The sequence below is a fragment of the Pseudonaja textilis genome, chromosome 1 (assembly GCF_049901715.1).
Source record: "Pseudonaja textilis isolate UNSWEBS1 chromosome 1, rPseTex1.2, whole genome shotgun sequence".
Taxonomy (NCBI): Eukaryota; Metazoa; Chordata; class Lepidosauria; order Squamata; family Elapidae; genus Pseudonaja; species Pseudonaja textilis.
Window position 1 is genome coordinate 245473649 of NC_141990.1, and position 25546 is coordinate 245499194.

The following is a 25546-nucleotide window of genomic DNA, read 5'->3' on the forward strand; positions in this document are numbered from 1 at the left end:
ACCCGAGCTTGTTAATTTCTAAGTAGCACTTTTTAAGGGAGTGTTGTGCTGCAGAAAAAAAGCAGCTTAGGAAAAGTTAGCTTATATAGTTCTCCCTGCTCTGGGGCAGAGGTGAAAAATGGGCCAGGCACAGGCACATATTGACTGGAATGGTGAACGCAACTGAGAAAGCAATGAATTAGCCACACAGTTACTTTTTCATTACAATAGTAACTGCAAATAGTCTGTCCCAGGCAGCTACTAAACAAGGACTACCTTGGTTAAATGTTAAAGATGCGGGAAATGGAGACATTTTAAGATGTGCATATGCTAGTAGAATGGATATTAAGTGGTCTGTGGCAAGGAATAAAACTTTGCCCACCCCATCCCCAGCAAAACAAACAAAGACAGCTATGCTGAGGAGTATTCTATGGAAATAAGATATGTCAGAAAAAACAACAAAATTCAGTCAAATGGCAATCAGATACTTAAGAAGTACATGTTAAGACAAGAATACAGTTTCTGTTGACTTACTGTTTTTTAAGGGTTACAATTTCTTATTCATTTTCTGTGCTTTGCATTCTGTTGCTTAACCCCCGCCCCCCCAAAAAATAGTGTGATGGTTAAGTTTGTAATGTATATACAACCTCATTTCCCTCTTTACCTACTTTTAAGAAAATAACAAAAAAAATGAAATTATCACAAAATACCACGAAACAGAAACTGAAGAAATGAGTTGGCTAAAAAGGTATTTTTTATTTCAGCAAAAATCCATTCATCCAGCTTGCTATCCCATAAACAATCTTAGTTCTTCTGAAGATTGCATTATAAATGGATGTTTTTCTGTGAACAGTCTGCCATTTTTGGAGCTATCTTAAATGAATCAGCATATTTGCATTCAACTTTCATTCCACACGTTATTTTCATCACACTGCAATAAAACAGTGAATTACATTTATCTTTCAAAATATATAATTCTAGATTTGGCAAAATCATTTTTGATTATTAACAATTTCAACAGAACAATTTGTTGAAATACTTCAGCAACATATTTACAGCATATTATTTTGTTCAACCAACCAAGTTGTTTGCTTATTCACAACCTTAATATTGATGCCAGACTATAAAGGTAACATTCCCTTGAGTCATGCTCACTTCCTGCCCACTGACTACACGGCCATGGGTTTTCTTGACATGTTTTGCATAGCCGTGTCATTATTTACTCAAGAAAAAGAATAGAGCTCTGTCTTAAGCAGAGATTTATTTACTTTTTTTGTAAAAAGAAGTACATTCATTATTCCCAACTGAGTCAGGCTCAAGGTTCTCAAATTCACCATTTTCATTTTGTTCAAAATGAAATCCTTTTTTAAAAATAGGGCACATAGAGAATTTGTTTTCACTGGAAGATTTCAAGAGCTTTTAACACCTGGGGTTTTTTTTGTCAAGCTTTTTTTTTTTCTTTTGACAATCAACAGAGACACTATTGAAAAGTTTCTGTGTAACTCAAAGGTAACATTATACCAGCACTTTAGACATTAATTATACTACTATACTTCTTACCAGCTCTTTTTTTCCTGGTTTTTGGATTATAAACAATGATCAAGCCTTTGAGGACATTAATAAAGCACTCTGTGGAGTTCATACATATCGAATTCTTGCGGTCCAAATGTGCTTTCCAGCAAAAAGCTGAGCTCTATTGCTTTGTTGTATTCAATCTTTCTATTGTGTTCCAAAATGTAACTTACTTGACCACTAATGAAAGAATACATGTCCCTTAATTATCACAGTATTAGTTTCCTCTTAACCCAGAAAGATAAAACTTACTTTTTACATGCACATGTTGCTATAGAGTGGTCTATATATGTGCTTTCCCAGCACTTTGTATATTGGAACAGTAAGCAGGCATTTGGCTTAACGAATGTTTACAGTGGTAGAAATGTCATCAAACAAGATATATGTGATGGACACTTGCTTATAATATATCAATGTTTTACAAAGAATGTCAGGGAATATTTATTGTAACAGGCATGGAACTGATGTTATAGTTGCTATCACTTTAAAAGGTCCAATATTGACTCTATCAGAATTGGAAAAACAGAGCATTCTTTTGACAAGTCTAATTTAAAAGCTAGAGTGATGAAAATCTACACAGCAGAAACCCATTAGACCTGAAATTCGAACATTTCTGTCTGCCTCTTGGCTAACTTTGCTACTTCTCTTTTTGCCCTCACCAAGGCAGTTGTAGTAAGATTGGGGACAAGGTTGACTGAAGCATCATTTTCTATTATGCTTTCATGAGATCCAGCTGTAGCGGGGTGCAGAGCGTGTTCCAGGCTTGGGTACACATCTGCTGATTCACCATACTGAGGATGAAGCCTTGAAAGACAGTTGTGCTGATAAGGTGGATGTGAATATACTTCTATGTAGCCAGGGTGTGGAACCTATAGAAGATTTTAAATAGAAGGTGAACTCCTCTCACTTAAACAACAACATAGAACAGCTGCAGTGCCTACCTCATATAAATATATCACCTGGGAAAAGATATAAGATAATCCGTTCAATTACTCCAAAGAAAATGCCATTTTTGAGTGGAAATCATCGAATGAAATCATTTTCATTAGAAATCAATAAGCTCCTTGTCAAATCAATGGTTTTCCATTCCTCAGTAATCTGATTGGAGCATAGTAGTATACTCTGAGACAAACCAAGAGAGGTACTAACTTCTCTAATTGGAATGAGTCTTCTCTTTATCTTGGACATGAAGGTACATGCCCCAGTGGCATTGCCCCAGCTCCAAAACAGAAAATATTTCAGTTTATTATCAACATATTGAATCCTAATTCACTAAATCAAAGCAGAGATATCTTATCTGAAAACATGAGACTATCATATTACGTAAGATAATAAGGTTTTGAATTAGTTTGGAAGTAATAGAATACATATTATGGATATTATTCTGTTGGATTGTTCTTAATTTTTAAAATCTCTGCATGCTTTAGAGGCTGGGTTCAAGTAAAATCTGACAACAAGACATTTTGTTCTGCATAAATTTTGTATAATAGTTAATGTCTTCTCATTTAATAACCCCAAAGCTAAAGATTGAAACTAATAATAGGTTATAGCCCCTTTTCTTAATAATCTTACTAGTTAAGTCAATAGTTCCTATACATGACAATTTTAAAGGATATTTTATTGGAAAGATATTAACTTATTTACTTTTTCTCAAAAATTATAGAACATTATTGCCTTTCAAAGCTGATGTTTTATTCAAATTGATACAATACACAGAAAAGAGGATATAATATTTGTTTAAAGCCCAAGGCAAATTAGGCTTCTACTTGGAGTCTGCAGATCTCTATTATGTTTTTCGTCGGAGCAACCAAAGCTGAATCTGAACCTTTTAGGTGAACTGGAGAATAGGAAAAAGAAGACACATTATCTATAAAAAATAGTTTGCATGCTTTTTTCAGATAAGGAAATTGCAGAAAGAGGAGAATTGATAGAGCAAAAGATTTATTTAACATGATATATAGTAAAAAGTATGCAAGGAAATCTTCACACTAGTTTGGAGAAAAAATATTGCTTACAATAGGGCTATTGGACATGGATTGTAAAATCTGGACATTTCATTTTATTGGATTCTCTTACATATTTTAAGAATTGTAATCTGCCCTAAGATTCCTAGATAGTGAGTGGAAAATAAGTATTTTAATAAATACATAGATATAAAATATTCTTCTTTCTGTTTAGAATTTTGTGCTGAATATTGTTTTATTGAACAAATTACCATTTGAAACTTAAGGGACACATTTGAAAACAATGAAAAGCAATTGCAAGATTCTTTCAGATTTTATTTCTATTTAAACCATACAAAATCATGCCATTTTGTTGTTCAATCCTGCTCCAAGACTGCAACATAAAATCAAAATTTATTAGGCACCTAATGTTTTAAACAACACTCCTGTTACTCAACTAATGCTTATTTAAAAAACCTACATCTTGGAATAAAGCACTAGAGGCCAGTATTTCTCTAGTTCAGGCCCATAAAAATGGTAAAGGAGAACTACAATGCTGAGAAATCCAGGATTCAAAAGCTTTTATCAACCTAGCCATCTGCAAATCTGCATTTTCTCATAAGAGCTTTGTTGCCGTTATAAAAAAAAATATTCTATTTTTTTGTAAATATGAATGGTAGAGATAACATGCTATCCACAAGATAATCAGTATTTTTCCAAAGAAAAAAGTTACCTGATTTGAAATTGTATTTTGAAGCTTGTTGTTTGGTTTGGATGGAAAAGTGGGTATTGCTGAGAAATAGAAGACTTTTAGAGTTAAAAGAAGATAACATGAGATTTGGGTTGAATGGATATTTGTGGTATGATAAAGTTAATGTTGATTTCAAAAATCATGATGTTATTTATGCCATATTGAGACTATGGAATAAATGCAAATCCAGGCTGTGGCCCAAAAAAACATCTTTGTAGCTCTCTACACAAGAAACATTCTGTACCCAAGAAATAATAGACCAACACAAATTAAAATATTGTGAATACTAGACTTCTGCCAAGGGGGATATAAAATAAAGAGAAGAATTGATGCCAGAGAGATATGTGGTTTTCTTATTTATGATATCAGAAAGATTTAAATTTCAATAATAGATAAATTGCAATTTAATAGATAAATTGCAGTAATTTTTATTGATAACATTTATTTTATCACTTTTTGTTATTTTTTGTTTTTACAGCCACTCTTTATTTAGCGTTTACCTCATTTAGTAGCCATTCAAAAATATTATGATGGTAATAAATAATTTTTTGACTAATTTGCACATTTACCACTAAATTTCATGAAGCTAAAAACAAAACCTTCAGTGTGAAACTGATTAAAGTCTGGTCAGTTTCAGGCACCAGCAGAGCAAAGAGTTCTAATCAAATAATTAAGACCACAAAGTTGCACTTGTTAATTTGCAGATAGCACTTGTTAGGAAAGAGCTGCACTGCAGAGCAAAGCATTAAGAGATAGCATGTTTATCCAGTGTCTCTATCCTGTGGAGGGAGGAGCAGAAACCAGGAATAAATGGGTCAGGCACAGGACACTGTACAAGAGAACTTTATCTGAATGAGATGGCAGGAACCACTGATTTACACAGCATCTCTTTCTCAGTCACATGTTTACTTAGCAACCATTTTGCTTAGTGACAATTTTGTTACTGATTTAAGAAACAGACTGCGGTCTCTAAGGAGAGGGTGCACTATTATTTTAATAGTTGATTTCATTTGCAGCTTGTATTTTACAAAGAAACTAATATATATAAGATGGTGTTTTATGCTCTTCCAAGAACAAATGATCTAGAACACTATCCTGACACCCAAAATGTCAGTACTGGAGTCCTCTATTTTACCCATTGTTTAAAAAAATGGGAGTTCTCAATTTATTCACTTTTTAAAAAAAAAATATTTCAACTCTTTGTTTAAAAGCTTACAAGGTGATTTGTAACAACACTAGAGCAGAACTCTCCCAGTGTTGATTTCCTAGCCACTTTCATGTAAAAGAAACAGCATCACCAACCCCTAAACTAAATCTTCTCCATACAAGATTTATATACAATGAATCTTTGTTTCCATCCATATTTTTGGTTGTTGTTGGGTTTTTCCCACCTCATTTCCTTGTTTTTAAATATTTTTAGTAATCTGTAAACTGCTCAGATTCACTGGGCAACATGTAATAATCTTAATTATTATTGCTATCTGGTTTACAGATAGCAAAAAATGAGTTGTGAGTGGCAATGTCACAGTTGCCTCTTCTTTTGCTGGTATTGGCTTTCATATGCATGAAATTCTTCTCTGAAGAAATAGCATGTTGTAATGTATGGGCATAGTAAATATGTGAATTCAAGCAATGTGGCCTTTGGCAATTGGCTGATGGAAATTTAGTCAATGCAAGCATTTTCTAAGTGCCGCCCCAAGATTTGTTGATATGGCACCCACTGAAGCGGTTATCATTATTATTTAATTTACAAACTCTATCAGAACAACATAAAACCAACACAAATCACATCTTCATCAATGCCGTGAAGAATTAAATACAGGTAGTCCTCAACTTACAACAGTTCATTAGTGACTGAAGTTACAACAGCACTGAAAAAGTGACTTATGACTATTTTTCACAGTTACAACCTTTGCAGCATCCTAATTATCACATGATCAAAATTCAGGCACTTGGCAACCAACTCATATTTATGATGGTTGCTGTGTCGCAGGTCATATGACAAGCAAAGTCAATGAGGCAGCCAGATTCACTTAACAGCCAGGTTACTAATTTAACAACTACAGTGATTTACTTAACAACTGTAGCAAGAAAGGTTATACAATGGGGAAAAACTCATGTAACAAATGTCTTACTTAGCAACAGAAATTTGTGGCTTAATTTTTGTAAGTCAAGAACTACATGTATTTAGTAGATTATTATGTATTAATAATTATGTAAAGTCTGTTTTGGCATTGTATATATCTCACTTGGATCACTGAAACCAGATCATTCTTAGCTCTTTGTGTTGTTTTCCAAGTACTTTGGGAAATCACAATCAGATTGGACAACCATTTGTCTGAAATAGTATAGTGCAGGGGTGTCCAACCTTGGCAACTTTAAGACTTGTGGACTTCCATTTCCAGAATTCCTCAGCCAGCTTTGCTGGCTGAGGAATTCTGGGAGTTGAAGTCCACAAATCTTAAAGTTGCCAAGGTTGGACACCCCTGGTATAGAGTTTCCGGCTTGAGCAGGGAGTTGGATTGAGAAGACCTCTAAGGTCCCTTCCAACTCTGTTATTCTGCTATATATTTTATAGTTCTAATACTCAACTTAAACCCTGTTCAGGCCTACTGGAAAATTTGAACAAAGCATATAGCAACTAACTATTATTTTGCATTAATAAAGTTTTATAAAAGGAACCTGAAACATTAGCAAAGTGAACTTTCTGTTGTCAAACTGTAACATCATACTTTATAGCTAGATAGCTGAGTAATTCAATCAGCAATTGTGTCACCAGTATCAGTGACACTCCATTACGTATGTGAATGTGCTTTTTTCTTCCTTTTTATTATTTGAATGCAAATGTTCGAAAAACAATGACAGCTTTTTCCATTTGTGCTGAAACCTATGTTTGAAGTCCAGAATTTTGTATTTTAATCAGTCTGCGCATTATTTATAGTATTCTTAGTGTATTGTTTAGTATTTAGTTTTCTCTCCCATTGATTTTAATTGTGTTTATTCTAATTCAATTGTGTTACATTTATTTTAATTCAATTTTTAAATATAATTTTTATATTTGAATATTTTTATAGTTCAGTAGAGATATCTCTTGGCCAGAAATTGAGTATCGTATATCTTATACTACTCTAAGTTGCTTGTTGTGTACTACAATGTGTTGGCCATATGATATCTTCAAACTGCTATTTAATTACAAGTCATTTATTAATATTCTTGTGGTATTTCATGTATTTCTATTTTTTTCTTGAAATAATAATGGCAACAATGGAATTTTTTTAAAAAGGAATACAGATAGTCCTCAATTTACAATAGTTCATTTAGTGACCGTTCAAAGTTACAGCATCACTGAAAAAAGTGACTTATGACCATTTTTCACACTTACGACCATTGCAGCATCAAAATTCAGACAGTTGGCAAAACTACTGCAGTGAAAGTTGCAGTGGGTCGGGATCATGTGATCACTTTTTGAGACCTTCTGACAAGCAAGGTCAATGGGTAAACTAGATTCACTTATCAACTGCTATTATTCACTTAACTGTGGCATAGGTTGTAAAATGGGGCAAAACTTAGTTAACGAATGCAACATAAATTTTGGGCTCAATTGGGATTGTAAGTCAAGGACTACTACCTGTATACATCAGTTTACTCAGAGATACAAACAGTAAAATAAAATCTGTTCAATTACCGAGTCAGTCCATTGTCCTGGGATATCATGGTCTTCAGCATAAGACATCCACTCCTGATTTCTGTATGCTGCAGGTGGTACTGGGATGAAATAACCTGTGAACCCAGGTCGGTTGGCCGCTGGGATGGCAAACACTGCTGGAACTGTATTTCCTATTAAAAAAATAGGGAAGGTAGTTAGTTATCGGAACACATTTTATAAACATAGAGGAACATTTTAAAGGACATCTGAGATGTTCCAAACAGTAGATCCCATTGTTTAAGTGGCGGTGGAGAATTTCTTGCCAAAAGTAGATCGTGGATATTACCGCATCTGGACCTAGTGCCAAGTTGCCACTATTGTGGCACTTTTTGTGGAAGAGAAGGCACCTAGATAAAGAGAGATCAGTACTGACATTCTATCTGATACAGCGAAGACAGCAGCATTATGTTCATGCAACTAGTCGCGGTACTTGTTCATTGTCCAAGCGAATTACTGTACCAGCCTTTCATTCCTTATTTCCATCAGTAAGTGACACAATGCAGATGTGTATTCTTGGATTTATGCAGAATAGAAAGAGATGTTCCTGGGCATGTTTCAAATAAGACTTGTGAGTATACATAATATATATGTGATATGAGAAACAAAATAAAATTCTAGTGTTCCTCTAAATGTGTTGCTTCTTTTGTAAAATTATTAGCTCAAACACCACCATGGTTCATTTTCAACGAAGTATTATTGAACGATGAGCAATCACAATGGGATTAAGAGTTTCTGGAAAGCACTAACAATCTGTTTTGATTATGTGAAATATGTTTGTGGGCAACCACGGTTTTGCACATTTGCACATTCTTCTGAGTGAAATTTTGTGTTTAGTCATGTTTTGAGCAAAATTGTTGGATTATTAAAGGGAATAACATTATAGATGTGACTGTCTTATGTTGTGTGCATCAGACTTTAAGATACTTCAAATAACCTAACATTTAATGTTATTTAAATCTTCAATTCCAGTGAAAAATCTGAGTGAATTTATATATAGTCAGTCACAATCTTGCTGTTTCCTAATCCTAATATCTTCATGTAGAGTTTACTTGTCCACAGGGATGACCTTCTTCATCAGATGACAAATGAATAGATTTTTCAGTGTCTGTCACTCGTATCTTCTGGGACGCACTCCTCAAATTGCTGATATCACATTACTGTTCTCAGCAAAAATGTTGCAAAGTATTTTTTTTTAAATGAACCCACCATTATTGTCTGGTCAGGAAGCACTGCTCAAGCACTGATCAAAGATAGCAATTATTCACATGTTAGGATTTTAAATGTTCCAAGTATCTCATCATGTTTTCTAGAACTCCAATTTTAAATAATTAAGTAAGCGAACGTTATAAAGCCTGGTTTTCTTTTTCTTTTTTCTTAAAAAAATATCTCTGCCATAAGTCCATGTTCGGGAGACAGCCTGTAGCATGTGCTATTAATATTTTATTTTCTGAGTCCAAAGATGTAGTTTGGTCTTTGCTTTGGCATACTGTTAGCATCTTTTGTGATTGCTATTGATAGAACTTTTGGAACCTAATCTTATCTGTATAAACTAACTGAATTCAATGGAACATATTCTTATGTAAATATAAAAAAGGCTACAGTTTTCTTCCTAAGGAAAATCTCTCCAGAGCATTATTTTGAAACTGTCTCCATATGCTAATTTTGCTACAACTATCTTTACTGTGCGTTTATATACCTCTCTTGGAATAGTATTTCAGTTTTACCTATTATAGAATTTGAGTAAAATTTATTGTAACCTTCCTGTGAATACCCATCAAGTGAAGGACTCAAGAATGACTCCATCATTTTAAGTTCTAAATTCACTATCATATTTATGAATACTATAATTTTATTTTCCTTCTTTCTTTAGTTCATCATAGCATCTAGGTAAAATGTCCTAATGTCAATGTGGTTCTCATAAGATCCTCTGCTGAATAGTGGAACTTGTATGCCTTATGTCTTCTTTCCTCCATTTAACATTTACTTAGGAATTTATACAGATAACAACTCAACAAGTCAGTGAATAGCACTTAACACTTGCCATGATTGTTACATTATTGTCATCAGTTGCTATTTCCTTTGTAAGAGCCTATTTATTAAACAAAACTACTCTCTTTTTGTGTCTTATTGACAAATATGTTTGCATATCTCAAAACAAAACACTTCACACGTAGAATGTTAAACAGAAACAATGTATTTTAATAAGACAAAGTTCCATTTTTCCATTTCAATTTACAACATAGTTTTCCAGCCTTCTTTGTCTACAATGGGCTTCTCAAGTTTGCGCAAATGTTGCTTATGGGTTTACAAGTTATAAAAGGAACCAAATATACCAACCAAGCAACCTTCATTTGGGAGAGAATATTAGAAGTTAATCCCATACCGTATATGTTCCTTGAGTTATGTCTCTTTAAGATCTCTCTGAGGTGAGATCTTAAACACTGAATTTGAAAGGTTTCTGGAAACTGTTTCTTCTGTCAATGAATACACCCCTGAATGAATATAGCACACGGTGTATTTACCTTATGGGCCTCAACAACAATTCTAAAAATAGCCATTTCAATAGTAATAATAATAGTAGTCATAATAGTCATAATAATAATAATAACAAAACAGAGACATTATATTACAAACAAAGTCCCTTGAATTCATAAGTTGGAATGATTAGATTTAACACAAGTAAATTATGAAATTAGAAAATATTTTACTGCTTAAAGGCATTTCCAGTACCAATATTTATACCACAGCTGTATATTTACACCACACTTTACAATCACAAAGATGGCTTGTAACATTAAATCCAGGATAAGGTTAGTGAGGATCTGCTATCCTGCTAGAGCAATTGTAATTTTCCTTTGAGTTGTCACAATTACAAATATGCATCCCCCAGAACTAGAAGGATGCAAACCAACACAAATAGAGCAGGTTTAACCTTTAATCCATGTTTAGAGGGTTGGGAGAGGGGGAATGGAACTTTTTCTATGTCTTCTCAAACCATTCTGACCTTGAGTAGAAGAGCAGCAGTGAGTATTTCTTCTATCCTCAAGATAAACAAAGAAAAGCAGCAAGGGAAAGGACCAACTGCTCTAGTGTAAATATGAAAAGATCACTCAGAATTAGAACCCGTATAAAGTCACCATCAATACAAATATGTAACTTACATTTCAAACTTTCTCTCTGAAAAAGGGAAGAACTGTGATCATGATTGTGCAGACCACTTAAACCAGACTCATGTGGCCAAGCAGAAATCTTAAAATACTGGTGGTAATAGTAATAATAGTCGAAGCAGCAGGCATTTTAAAACTGTAAAATTGTTATACATGGTTTATTCTCCTACAAACAACTGATTGAAAGTTGCTAATACTTTGGGAATTTCATGCTAACATTTTGAATCCCTTATAATTAAGATTCACCATGGAAGCATGTAAGAAGCATGACTGAGGAGAAAACAGTACTAATCCCCAGGCCAATTTCAGGATATATTTTACCTATTCAATCCAGAATATATGGCTCAACATTTCCTAGCAGGATTAGAGAACAAGATGTATTTTGTTATTGTTCCAGATTCTCTTTTCTGAGGTAGTCAAAATGGTTAGAGAACCCCAAATTATTTCTTGTAGTTAGTACTGCCAGTTGAACTGCTTATCTTTATTTTAGTCTGCATGTTCTTGTTATTTTTGGCGATTTCAAGAAAATACGATGACCTGATCAGATGAAAATATTCATATATTCTTGCAAGTTCCAGTTATAAATGAAACTATCTACCTTCTTGAAACCATTTATCTGTGTTAGAAGCTGTATAGGATCTAATGGGATGGGATTCTAGATTAGAATAATTCCTCCAAATTTCACAGCTTCATGACTTCTTGAAAGCTACTTGCAGTGCTATAGTGCTTCTTTCTGCCTTTTTTCTAAAGAAAGAAGCTGAGATCTGCCTTAGAATTACAAATCGATGTACTGTATGTGAAAACATTTATGCCAACTTTCAAAATATCAACAATGAGTAGGTTAAAGTGGAAATATTACCCAATTATCTTCCAACCACCCATCCCTGTTAAATTCCAATATTTATTTAAGCCATACTCAAGCTGCAAAGTTTTCATAGCAAAAAAAAAAAAATCTTGTTGAAAATTAACACTGGTTGAAATTACAATTAAGAGATAACCTTTATTGTCACTTTTTCTGTGTATACACTGGCACACATTAAGAAATTCTGATGCCCATTCTATTTTCTCCATGTTGGTGTTATGGGTCTAAAGAACAGAAGTCAGTGTATGAATCTATGTGGGGTGTGGTGGAAGCAAGAATTCTTTTACAAAGATCAAAATATATGTAGAGCTATAGTGAATTAGGTTAGTTGCATTTTCTTTTTATCTCATGAAATTAATTTCTTTGGCTTACTCTATCTCCTTTTCTATGTTCTGCTTTTTCTGAAAGAGTGTATGATAACTATGTCAGCATTCAAACAAAAGGCAATTTAAAATATATCTGGGATTCTCAGAATCAGCCCTTATTCTCTTTTTAACCTTATTCATTCATTAATTTTTATAAACCAATACTGATTTCTTCCCAGAAAATAAGCTAGAATATTTTTGCAAACATGGAGTAATGCTGAAATATCTACACAATTCTTTAACATAATTATTCCTAAGAAAACTGGCAAAACCAATTCAGGAAGTCCTCATTTAGCAACTCCCTAATTTAATAATCATTCCTAGTTATCACCTGGCGGTGATTAAAAAAACAACAACTTTACAACAAATCCTGTAAAGCAAAAGAAAGCTGAAGTAAGAACATATGCCCAGTCGCAGTTTGACTTAGTGACCAGTTCACTTAATAACAGAGTTTCCAGTGCCAGTTGTGGTCACTAAATGAGGACTAACTGTATAATTAAAAAATTTTCAAATATCCAAATGTCAATAATAAAGCTACCTGTCTCAATTAAAACTGAGGCAAGATTGATGCACATTTTGAATAAATCTGAGCTTTAATTATGGAGCTGAAGTCAAATTTATTTAGCAAGTCTGCTCACTAAACTCAAATAGTGCATAGTAGCAATAACTTAAGTTTTCTTATTTCAATAGGTCCAATTGAAATTGGTTCATCATATCATTCTTTTCTTTCATAAAACTAGAGATGCCAGCATTCTATCTTAGTGACAATATCTTACATTCCACCTTTTCCAGACAGGGGTCAGAAAATCTCAACTTGTTCTATTATCAACACACTATTGATAATATATAAATATATCATACCAATAATGCTTTACTAATGAGTCACACACAGATATCTCTGCATCAAAAATATCCATTTTTGAAATATCACTCTTGAAATTCTAAACTGACCAACACGTAGATATTTAAACAAGCATGTAATATGCATTATTCTATCTTATTTTTAAAAACAAACCAAAATCAAGAAATTATTAGTACACGGTTTCCAAAATATTGTGTGACATTCAAAGAGGAATATTCTGGGTTGAGTCACCCTGCTTTCAGGCAATAAAAATTAGTACTGAGAATAAAGTAGCGAGAATAAAAGGAGGAGCTGAATGGATAAAGTATTTCAGAGGTTAGGATAAACTGATATATCCTAAAATGTAGGTTAAAATCACTGTGCTAGGCAACTACAGAGGGTAAAAATCTGTAACAATTTTGTGCAATCCCATTACAGATCAGTTCCAGAAATTTTCATCAAAAGAGTATTTTTCAGAAGCAGTCTATGACACACTATCTGTGGCAGAAGGCTGCCCAGAAGCACTTTCACTGATGATTGACTATTTCAATAAAGAAAAAAAGGCTTCAAAGCTAATGAGACCTATGAGTAAAAGAGCACACAAGCATTAAGCATCTCTTGACAACATGCAAACTGTGCCAAGTGGCTCCATGGAGACTATTTACATGCCTAAAGTTAAGTAAAATTCTTCAATGCGCCACTAGATCATAACCTAAGGCAATATAGTGAAACTTCTTTCAAGCCCTTTTTTTAAAGATGGAGAGAGACAGAGAGGGGGGGAGAGGGAGACAGACAGTGAGAGAGAGAGACAGTGAGAGAAAGAGAGACAGAGACAGAAAGGAGAGACAGAGAGTAGAGGCAGAGAATTTATCCCAATCATTGAACATTGCATGTTCCATTGCTTTCCATGAAAGTATACTTCGTATAAATATAACACTATATTATACCAAGTATAATTATATTTAGTATAACTATAATGCTATACAAGTATATAATGCTTGTACATATAATTATAATTATAGTCATTGATTCCATATAAGCACACCTAAAAGTGTGGTCTAAGCTGCTTTTATTTATGTTGTACTTTTTAGGGCACATCTGTTTAATAAAAAGTTATTTAACTGTTGATGTATTATTATATGCTGATCTTACAAAGACTATTAAGTTAGATTTTTAAAAATATATTCCTTATATAGGAAACATTATAGTACCACTCATTTTTATGTTATCAGATTTAAAAAAAGAAAAGGAAACATTTGTCAAATCCAGCAGTTCATTCAGCCAGTGTCATCTCTCTTAATATTTTTCCAAATATTGACAATTAAGAAAAATCAATTCTTTCTTTTTAATAAAAACTTGAAGAAATTTAAAGTAATGGCACATCTAATCAGTAGAATAGGAATGTATGTTTCATTAGTTAAGTACTTTATAAACTTTATAATACATTGTTCATTATTTTTTATTGTGAAAAACAGATTAACGTCTAGAGATGCAATTTCATTCCACTGACATTTACTGCTATTAACATCATCTAAAGAGAAACCATCAGAAGAGAAGTATTATTATTTCTTTTGGGAAGGGGGAAGGGCAAATGTTACAATAGCAGATAAAAGACAGGGCAGGGATGTCTAACTCTGGCAACTTTTCGACTTATGAACTTCAACTCCCAGAATGCCCCAGCCAGCCATGCTAAAATTGGACACCCTTGATCTAGGGCAAAATGATTTGGAAAGCACATACAACAGCCACTACCTGTATTTGGATTGGCATCCATGGTATTTGAACACAATATGTATTAAACCACAAAATGTAAAGGAGGAAAATCCAAAGAAAAATTGTGGCTTCAAGTAATACTGTTTAATCAATAAGCAAGTTAGCTGTTCTCCCCACAAACTTTTTCCATTCAGATTTTATTTATCACTAAATTGGTCATTGAGACTAGGAACAAGCTTTTATTTTAAAAACTATTATCTAATTTACAAAGTTGAACTTTTAAGAAACACTTCCAAGAAAATTGTTCCAAAATTTTGGGGATAATTTACTGTTTTTTGTCTACCGATGAGACTGAGATAGGGAAAACAGCATTTTAGTTAAAAAAGAAGAAGAAATCTACACCACATCTTTTGCACATGATTAAACAGCTAGTTGGCTTACCTTCCTTTCATCATACAGGCTGTATCGGCCAGGTTAAGAATAAATATTTAGTAGCAGCATCCTTTTTAAAAAATCTGCTTCTTCTAAATCTCTTTATTAGCCAAGTAAGCACACTAAACAAACTAGTGACACAACTATTCTTTCTTTGAAAACAATACATTTTTCATTAGCTGAATTATTCACCAATCAGAATAATTTTCCTCTGAAGTCTTAACTCATGAGCTGCAATAATATGTAATATCAGGAACACCAATGAAGTGGGAGATCAACTTTACAATGTAAAACAAGATATACTCCCAAGTCATTCAAACACAGGCATATACAAACATTTAGGATGTATAAATCCAAAGTATCTGATAGACGGCAGTCTTTTGCTCTGTTTTTAATCTAAGAATTATTTTGATCAGTTGGTTAATAATTCTACTGAATCAAAGAAATATCTTGAGGTACAAGTCAATGGTAGAATACTAATCTTCTCACCCTCCCAAAGTCTTGTGCAAATAATTATATAACTACTTTTCCTTTGCATGTTTCAGGATCAGCTATTACTGTCTTCAATTAAAGGGTCTCAGGCAGTTTGAAAAAAGATGTCGGAAATCCTGGAGAGCTCCTGCCAATCATACCTGGAGGCAGGTGAACTGATTTAACTCAGCATGAGGAAGTTTCATGTGTTACTGTAATATCATCTGCTGAAGCTGCTTGTGGCAAATACGCCTGCATGTATCATCATATTCATCTTATTATTGACAAATGGACTTAATCTGAACAGATTTGCCATATCAGAAACTTCTCAATTACCAATTGGAATACCATCACCAAATTCACTTTTGAACACTTTGCAAGGACCTAGAGCTTGGAAGCTGTAGACATCATGAAACAGCCGCATGACATTTACCATCAGTTCAGATTGGGTTCAATAAACTATGACGAGAACAGCAATTTCCCCTAGTTTTTTCTAAAAAGTGCCTGGCTTTTGAATCTACATGCATGCATTCAGCTCAAAAGTAATCATTGCAAAGGGGAAAAAAATACTATGATACATGGCCATCTGTTTTCTGTCCTATAGCGGTTCCAAGGTCCTGTCTTAGGAAGATGCTAATTCCAGGTGCTTCAAAGAGAGAGACTATGTCCTTTCTCTCCATTCCTCTCCTATGTGTTAGAAATATACTTTGTGTGATAAATGAAGGTATGTGTGGGGATCCTTTTATCAATCCTCCTCCTCAAGCCTTCAAGAGAACCATTAACACAGTTTTAAACAAGGATATTTGTTAGATCTCATACACTTGTCTCTATGCCATACAGACTTAGATGTGGTCTCTGTTTGTACCGCATGCGTTTTTCACCTGAGTAATTCAAAGCTGATTGATCCAATGGAGCCACAGTTACTGGGGCTTTTGATACTGGGACAAAAGGGACATGATCATGTGGCTGTATCTGTTCAGTCCCACTGGACTCTGATACTCTTGTCTTGCTGCCAATATCGGAAGTTGACCTGTACAATACATATTGGAAACATTAGTCATGTCAATGTCAAATATACCTTGGTCAAAGTCTAGAACCCATTTATTCTGGAACAGCACATTTAAGTACTTTGATGTAAATTATCAAAAAGCAGAACTGCTTCATCCAGAACAGCAGAATTACTTTAAAAGTTTGTGAAAGAAGATACAGAAAATATTATCATTTTGACATTTTTCACTAATAGCTACTTGTATCAGCTTTGCTGACCACTGCTTCAAACTAAGTTTGCTTTAGGTCATAATTTATATATTTTTTATCCTGTCCTGCATTTTGACATAGTAAACAACAGAAAACACCTATATTGATGTAAACAATGATAATTATAACACTTAAAAACATGAATGTTAATAATAACATACCTTTTTTGTTACATATTTGCTACATATATGCTAAGCTTACTCTTATTTTCGTTCTGACAATGAATGATGAGGCTGGCTGCCAGTGCTCATTAATAGTTTTGCACAACTATTCTGACATCACTGACAGCAAATGAGGACAGCTCAGCTGCTTCTGTATTCTTATACCAATGCACTGCGAAAATACATCATTCGTACTGTGTGGTGACTTTGCAGTATATTCCAAAGTAGTGTTTTTGTTTTGTTTTTAAATGCAGTTTATCAGACCAAGTGATTTTGTAAGACTGAACCACACAACAGCAAACAGCTACTCATACATGAGGTGCATTATTAAGTTAATTTGATCTGAGAATATAAAATTTAAAAGGCATTATCCACAATCAACATGAACAGAGAACTGTGCACTAAATATATAAAGTATGTTAACAGTATGTTAAAGCCTGTGTACATTTATTATGATTACCCAATTTACATCAGTAATATTACAGTAAAAATGTTCTAAATTTTTCTTGATTGCCATCCCCCTCAAAATTATTAAATTATCCACTGATCTTGTGCTTGACTGTATTTGCTTATTACAGAAAAAAACCAGGGTGTTCTATTAATTATCCAGTTATTTTATAGCACAGTTACTCTGAGATTATACCTTTGTAATCAAGGATTTAAATCATGGTTCAGACAATACTAGATAATACATTTTGCATATTTTACATGTCTAAAAAGTCTGTATCCAAACATAGATATATAGTTTTAAAATATTTAATCATATGTGAAATTCTACCATTTGATTGAATTTCAAAAGCATATATTAAATATGAGCTAGCTTAGCAGCAGTGTAGTTGAGCTTCAGCATTAATTACTAAGAAAATTAGAAATTTCTGTAGTACCTCCTAAGAGAAGTTATAGCAACAGGTCCTGTTCTGGGAGGCACAGGAGGAGGTGGAGAACCCATCACCATTTCAGGGAGTGGAGAAAACCTGTATGCCTGGGAAGAAATCAGAGATGTTTCCTCAAAAAAACCTCAATTATTAAAATAACACCAGGTTGTCTTTCTCTCCATTACAGAATTGCTTTAAAAGTGGTCTCAAAAGCCTAATAATTAAAAATATCTTCAAATAATTAAAAAAAATAAGCCTTTCAATGTACTCGAAAGTTCTCATTCATTAATTTTCTAAAATATCATACATATAATTTTACCAAGAGTCAATCTTTTTTCAAGATTAGAACATTTAACATATATAAAAATTAGTTATAGTTCAAATTGGGGATCCCCCATTTTCATTCTCCTTATTTGTCAAAAGTTAAATCTCAAATTAAGTTTCTTTGGGAAAACCCATGAAACATTATGAGTAAGTTATATTTGTTTTAAATTGATCCTAGCAACTCAAGATTCATGCACTTCTTTTGCACTTCTGTTTTTTTTTTACACCAAATTTTACACCATAAATATTCTTAATATTTATTCATATTATATCCTTTTTTGGTGAATAGCTCTAATTGAAGAAACAAGAGACCACAATAAGCATTTATTTTTCCATTGCTTGCAAGCATACACTGATATGAGAACAAATTATTGCATGGATGTATGTTGAACTGATTTCAATACACATGTCGGGTAAGCAAATTTAAAATCATGTTTCCTAATAACTGGAACCTGAAAATAACACATGAATAAATTAAATCAATGGTATGTAGAAGTAAACAATATTGATATCTCATTGAGTAATTTCAAGTCATCTGACAGATTGCTGATTCTCATATATTTAACAAACCCAATAAAATGAACCAACATCAGCAATGCTGCTTTATATTGCTGAAAAAAAATAAATCATTATGGTAACTAGGATTTTGGTTTGGACAGACTGAGTTCCATTTAGTTACATACCCTGGCCTTGAAATTATGTAATTCTATGTACATATATATTTTTGTGCCGTATTTTATCATAGATCTTAGCATTTACGTCTTTTTATAAAACCACAACATTATCTATTAGAATATGAACAATAATTTTTTTCTTAAATCAACTGGCAAAACTTTGTTCATTTTACAATTTCACAACCTAGTTTTAAACAGACACACTGAAGTGTTTCTCATTCTTCCTTTGTCAGAGAAGGAAAAGATCTAATTTAAAATTGCATAACTATGACCTGATTGCTAATCATTCAGGATTAATGAGCCTTAGAATTTATGCCATACAGCGATACTTAAAAGTGTTTCACACATACAAAATCACCAAGAAAACACTAGATTGTACTACTATTCTTGTCTCTTTTGTAAAAATAATTCTAATCATCTGCATCCCACATCCCACACATTTGATAATTTGTATTTTTCATTATCATAAGGGGAATTATTGGCATAAATATATGGCAAGATGACCTCTTTTTGTTTTTTGATTGAAGGAGAAAGACAGTGTAACTGTTTCAAATATATAACTAAAATATTTTATGATTCTACTCATAAGGCAATATTTTTTGAACATAATTAAACATAGGCTAGAATATGTATCTCAAGTCCTTGAATGCAAAGCATACTACAGGCATAAAATGTACCTGTCTTATCTTCATACTGTTGATTTAACATGCAAGTTTTTTTGTCTCTGGGATTTTTTCTGGTTCATGAACCCACTCCATGCCACTAGTAAAACTGCATAAGAGTTTTTGTGAATGAGTCTGTCAGTCTATCCCTCTTGCTCCCTTTAACTCAGGATAGAGACATGGTGGTGCAGTGCTTAAAATGCAGCATTGCAAGCTACTGCTGCTGAGTGTGGGCTGCCAGTAGTTTGGCAGTTCAAGTTTCACTAGCACAAGGTTGAGTCAGCTTTCAATCCTTCCAAGGTCAGTAAAATGAGAACCTAGAAAGTTGAGGGCAATATGCTGACTCTGTAAAACAACCGTGAAGAGGTATATAAGTGCTATTGCTATTCCTGATACTCTAGCCTCAGTTAGAGGAACCAGAACAATGAAAGGAAGCATGTAACTTCCAATATTGTCTATACCATGAAAAATGCTGCTTACTTCTACTGCATTTATGCTATTACCTGACACCAGGTTAATTGTCTAGTTTGGTAATTCATCTTGCACTAACATGTAACTCCAAGATCACGCACATAACCTTACACGAAATATACAATGTGATTCTAAAGACAAGTTTCTTAAAAGGCACGTAAAACACTGTATGGCAAATATGAAGCTTCTGTAGTGAAATGGATAAATATTCAACCAACAGAAACGGATTTTCCTTGAAAACATATGAAACAAGCCCACAATAGCTCTTTATGTATCATATGTAACTGATCACTTACAGGTCGTGGTAAACTGTACTGATACACTTCTGGTCTATATGTTGGTACCCACTGTATTCCACCTCTAGGCCGAGACATGGTACCAGGAGCACTGGTCACAACTTCAGAATATGGCAAATTCTGTGCAGAATTGTAAGTGTCTTGTTGCCTGTTCTGTCCTCCATGACCTGCTGAAGCCAAACTAAAGGCTTCCTCTAGTAACATGTGCATCTGTTGCCTAACTTCATCAATAGATGGCTGAGAACTCAGAGTTGAAGTCTCTGAATGGCCTTTTGCTTGATGGGCTCTGGTATAATTTCGAGATTCATTGACACGGTCAATATTTGTTTCTTCTATCATTTCAGGCTCAGTCTGTTGGATAAAATATAAGTGTTTAATGGAGATTGTTGCAATCATTTTTTATGATGGCGTTCATACATGTGTACAACGAGCAGATATGTTCACTCATCATCTTAAACCCTTTATGAACTCTGTTATTTAACAGATGTCCTGTGTGTTAGAAAAACACTAGGAAGCAAGGAAATCAACAAGTACAAGAGATCCCAAGCTTGCTTTCATTCTTCCTATTCAATTGTTAATTGCTCTTCCCACTCATTATAATCTTTTAATTAGAGAAGTGATAGAGATATGGTTGGATCAGGTGCATATTTTCATTCAAGCATAGAACTTATATTGGCAATAGATCTTTACCTTTGCCCCAGTCTTAGTAAGTCACTTTTACAATTTTATAAATGCCATAGACACTGTTATTCACTATTTGCTCTAGAAAATACTTAAGAGAAATTATAATCAGGCAAAGATGAATATAGGCCACTGTTAACTATTTTATATTAATAACTAAGAATGTTTTGTATTGAACGAAAAAGAGAATAGCTATCTAGCTTTGATTTCAATGAATTTCTGGCTGCTTAAGAAATCTATATCTTTTCCCCCAACAAGAATAGCAAGAATGTTCAAGAACAAGTCTGAAAAATGTTGGAAATGTCATCAGATACCTGGCTCATATTACCATATGTGGTGAACATGCGCGGATGCTAAAAAATATTGGACTAAAATCCACACATGGTTGGAAAAAATGACAACAAAGCATATAGACTTGAAACCAGAGATATTTTTATTGGGAATTTTACCTGAAATATACAGTAAAGAATTGAAATATTTGATTGTAAATATATTAATTGCGGCTAGGATCGCATTTGCTAAAGACTGGAAAAATGAGAAAATACCAACACAAGAGGAAGTTATTAAGAAAATACTGGAATGTGTTGACATTTGAAATCAGAGAACAAGAAGATAAACAATTTTATAAGATTTGGGATCTATTCTATCAATGGTTAGACAATAAAACATGGTAATGAAATACGTAGATTTTTAAAATATAATGAATATATAAAGATGTATTATTTTTATTATATCTACAAAATGATTATAGGATAGATTTGAGATGATAATATGAACTGCTATAAAACAAATTAAGTAAAATATGGATTACCTTGTAAAACATGAATGAATAATACTATGGTCAAATGATTAACAATGATATTAATGTATTTAGGAATATTTGATTGACAATACAAGAATATATACAATGTAATTGTAAGTGAAGACTATGAAGTGGAAGCACAAAACAATCTGTAAACCAACCGACACACTGTATGTACATATATGGAAGATGGCTTGATGTTTTTATGTTGTGTTTGTCTATGTTTGTCTTAAAAAAAATAAAACTTTTATTAAAAAAAAAAGAAATCTATATATTATAAAGATTACAAATGTTACAAGTATCTGATAAAAATACCTATTTTATGCCTTAATATTCTCTACATTGAGAGTCACAAGTACTGTCAACAAATTTAAATTTATGAATAGACTTGAATATTTAAAAAGTCTGTATTTTTCAGCTTTCAGTTAAAATCAGCTTTCTCTTAAACTACCAACACAAATTATATTTCATTACATGTTTATATTCAATTTTTCTCTTTAAAAAGAAAGCTCAAATCAACTAAGGTTAACATACAAAAAGCTGAATAAAATAATTTAAAAAATCTGATATTCTTATCTAATAACAAGGCAAGTGCTTTCAACTTGAAGGGTCTCATCATCTTGAAACCAACTGGAACTTAATGTTCATTCAAATTTCTTGGCAGTAACATAGAAGTGGTTTGCCTTTGCCTTCTTCTAGATTTAATTCTCCTAATTCTCTTCTCCTAGGTGCACTGATTTCCTACATACTTGCACAAACCCTCTTGCCCTCACTCTCACTAGATTATTTAGTTTCACTTTTCCCTTTGTTTTTACAAGGTATATACACTTAAGTGTAAACTGGAGTTCCTGCTCCCGCCCACATTACTCCCTAAATCACTAATGATAATAGTCTTCCCACCAGATCAAAAGTAGTAATTCTAGAAGAGTTAAAAATTAAACCACACTTTTTAAAGGACAAAGTGGTTCATTAAATAAATAGATGACATTGACTACTTTGTAGGATCTTCTTTGTAGGCATAAATAGAATAACATAAGAAGCAAATACGGTTATTGAAGCCATAAGATGCCTCAAAAGCCCATAGAGGCAAAGGAAAAGAGGTTGATTCTATGTTGGTGCTTGTGAAAGCCATATTTATTTGTTTTGTGTTAAGCTTATCAAATAGCATCTAGTACTTATCTGATCTGTACTTGTAATGATTTTTAATAATTGGCTGGGACCAATGAATTGTGGAATTGTGTCCTTCCAGTGATGAAGATAATTTAATAATTGTGGTCTAGTCACTATTTCTGAATTAGTTCTCTACCACATTCACTATATCCTATCCTATAGTAAAAAGAAAATAGAGAGATACAGAAAGATGAAACAGATATGAAACATGGTACAAACCAGTCTCCATAATATTTTAAATTTGCCTTTATAACAATAATGTAACAAAATACAGAATGACCCAATTGTAAAGGAAACACACACAGGGGGATACTGCCGTCAGGGAAATACTATGTACGAATAACTATACAGGTGAAACTCGAAAAATTAGAAAATTGTGCAAAAATTCATTTATTTCAGTAATGAAACTTAAAAGGTGAAACTAATATATGAGATAGACTCATTACATGCAAAGCAAGATAGTTCAAGCCGTGATTTGTCATAATTGAGATGATTATGGCTTACAGCTCATGAAAACCCCAAATCCACAATCTCAGAAAATTAGAATATTATATGCAATCAATAAAACAAGGATTGTACAGAGAACAATATCAGAAAAGTATAAGCATGCATATGTACTCAGTACTTGGTTTGGGCCCCTTTTGCAGCAAGTACTGCCTCAATGCGGCGTGGCATGGAAGCTATCAGCCTGTGGCACTGCTGGGGTGTTATGGAAGACCAGGAGGTTTCAATAGTGGCCTTCAGCTCTTCTGCATTGTTCAGTCTCATATCTCTCATCTTTCTTTTGGCAATGCCCCATAGATTCTCTATGGGGTTCAGGTCAGGCGAGTTTGCTGGTCAATCAAGCACAATAATCCTACAGTCATTGAACTAGGTTTTGGTGCTTTTGACAGTGTGGGCAGGTGCCAAGTCCTGCTGGAAAATGAAGTCAGCATCCCCATAAAGCTTTTCTGCGGAAGGAAGCATGAAGTGCTCCAAAATCTCCTGTTAGACGGCTGCATTGACCCTGGACTTAATGAAGCACAGTGGACCAACATCAGCAGATGACATGGCTCCCCAAAGCAACACAGACTGTGGAAACTTCACACTAGACTTCAAGCATCTTGCAGTATGTGCCTCTCCATTCTTCCTCCAGACTCTGGGTCCTTGGTTTCCAAATGAGATGCAAAAGTTGCTCTCATCAGAAAAGAGGTCTTTGGACCACTTAGCACAGGTAAGACACTTCTGATGTTGTTTATTGTTCAGGAGTGGCTTGATGACATTTGAAGCCCATGTCCAGGATCCGTCTGTGTGTGGTGGCTCTTGATACACTGACTCCAGCCTCAGTCCACTCCTTGTGAAAGTCCCCAGCACTTTTGAATGGCCTTTTCCTGACAATCCTCTCCAGGCTGTGATCATCCCTGCTGCTTGTGCACCTTTTTCTTCCACACTTTTCCCTTCCACATAATTTTCTATTAATGTGCTTTGATACAGTACTTTGGGAACATCCAGCTTCTTTTGCAATTACCTTTTGAGGCTTTCCCTCCTTATGGAGGATGTCAGTGATGGTTTTCTGCACAACTGTCAGGTCAGCAGTCTTTGCCATGATTGTGATTCCTACTGAACCAGACTGAGAGACCATTTAAAGGCTCAGGAACCCTTTGCAGGTGTTATGGCTTAATTAGCTGATTAGAGCGGGACACTTTGAGCCTAGAATATTGAACCTTTTTACAATATTCTAATTTTCTGAGATTGTGGATTTGGGGTTTTCATGAGCTGTAAGCCATAATCATCTCAATGATGACACATCACGCCTTGAACTATCTTGCTTTGCCTGTAATGAGTCTATCTCATATATTAGGTTCACCTTTTAAGTTGCATTATTGAAATAAATGAACTTTTGCACAATATTCTAATTTTTCAAGTTTCACCTGTAGCAAAGCCAGCTTTAGCTCATTGTCATATCATAGATTGCTCCTTTATGTTGCTGCTGCAATGAAGCACAATGAAGTATAGCACACTATAAACCTAAATGCATTTCATATTATGATTTATGTTCTGTGACACATAATGTGAAAACACAGACAATCCTTTTACAGTTGATGTTTCAGTTTTCTGAATCCTGACAAATATAGCAACGAATCACTATACTTCAACAGGCAGCAAGATTATTTATTACCTCATAAGCAAGTGCTATTTTTATTTTTTGTATTTGGGTTCTGGAAATCAGAGAAATAGGATCAATGTACACAATGTAAAAAGCAAAAGCCAAATATAAATCAGCCCTCATTGAAGACACTAGCTGGTGAAAGCTGGTAACAACGAAATAGATCCATGGTTTGACTTCTTGACATAGTTCCAAATAAATCTGTGATCTATCTGATCATGACAT

At 33.7% G+C, this 25546-nt stretch overlaps 1 protein-coding gene across 2 annotated transcripts in view; it reads right to left on the reverse strand.

Annotated features, from left to right (window-relative positions):
- Nucleotides 1-715: 715 nt before the first annotated feature.
- Nucleotides 716-25546, reverse strand: part of KIAA1549L (KIAA1549 like) — a 169192-nt gene continuing 144361 nt past the window's right edge. Inside the window, exons 17-21 of one of the 2 annotated variants that reach the window (XM_026705910.2) lie at nt 20523-20873; nt 18105-18202; nt 16684-16832; nt 7931-8082; nt 716-2420 (exon numbers count right to left, since the gene is read on the reverse strand). In XM_026705910.2, coding sequence (XP_026561695.2) covers nt 2142-2420; nt 7931-8082; nt 16684-16832; nt 18105-18202; nt 20523-20873 — 1029 coding nt within the window. In that variant the 3' untranslated portion in view covers nt 716-2141. The remainder of the gene's footprint in view (nt 2421-7930; nt 8083-16683; nt 16833-18104; nt 18203-20522; nt 20874-25546) is intronic. The other variant, XM_087921182.1, reaches the window with a different exon arrangement.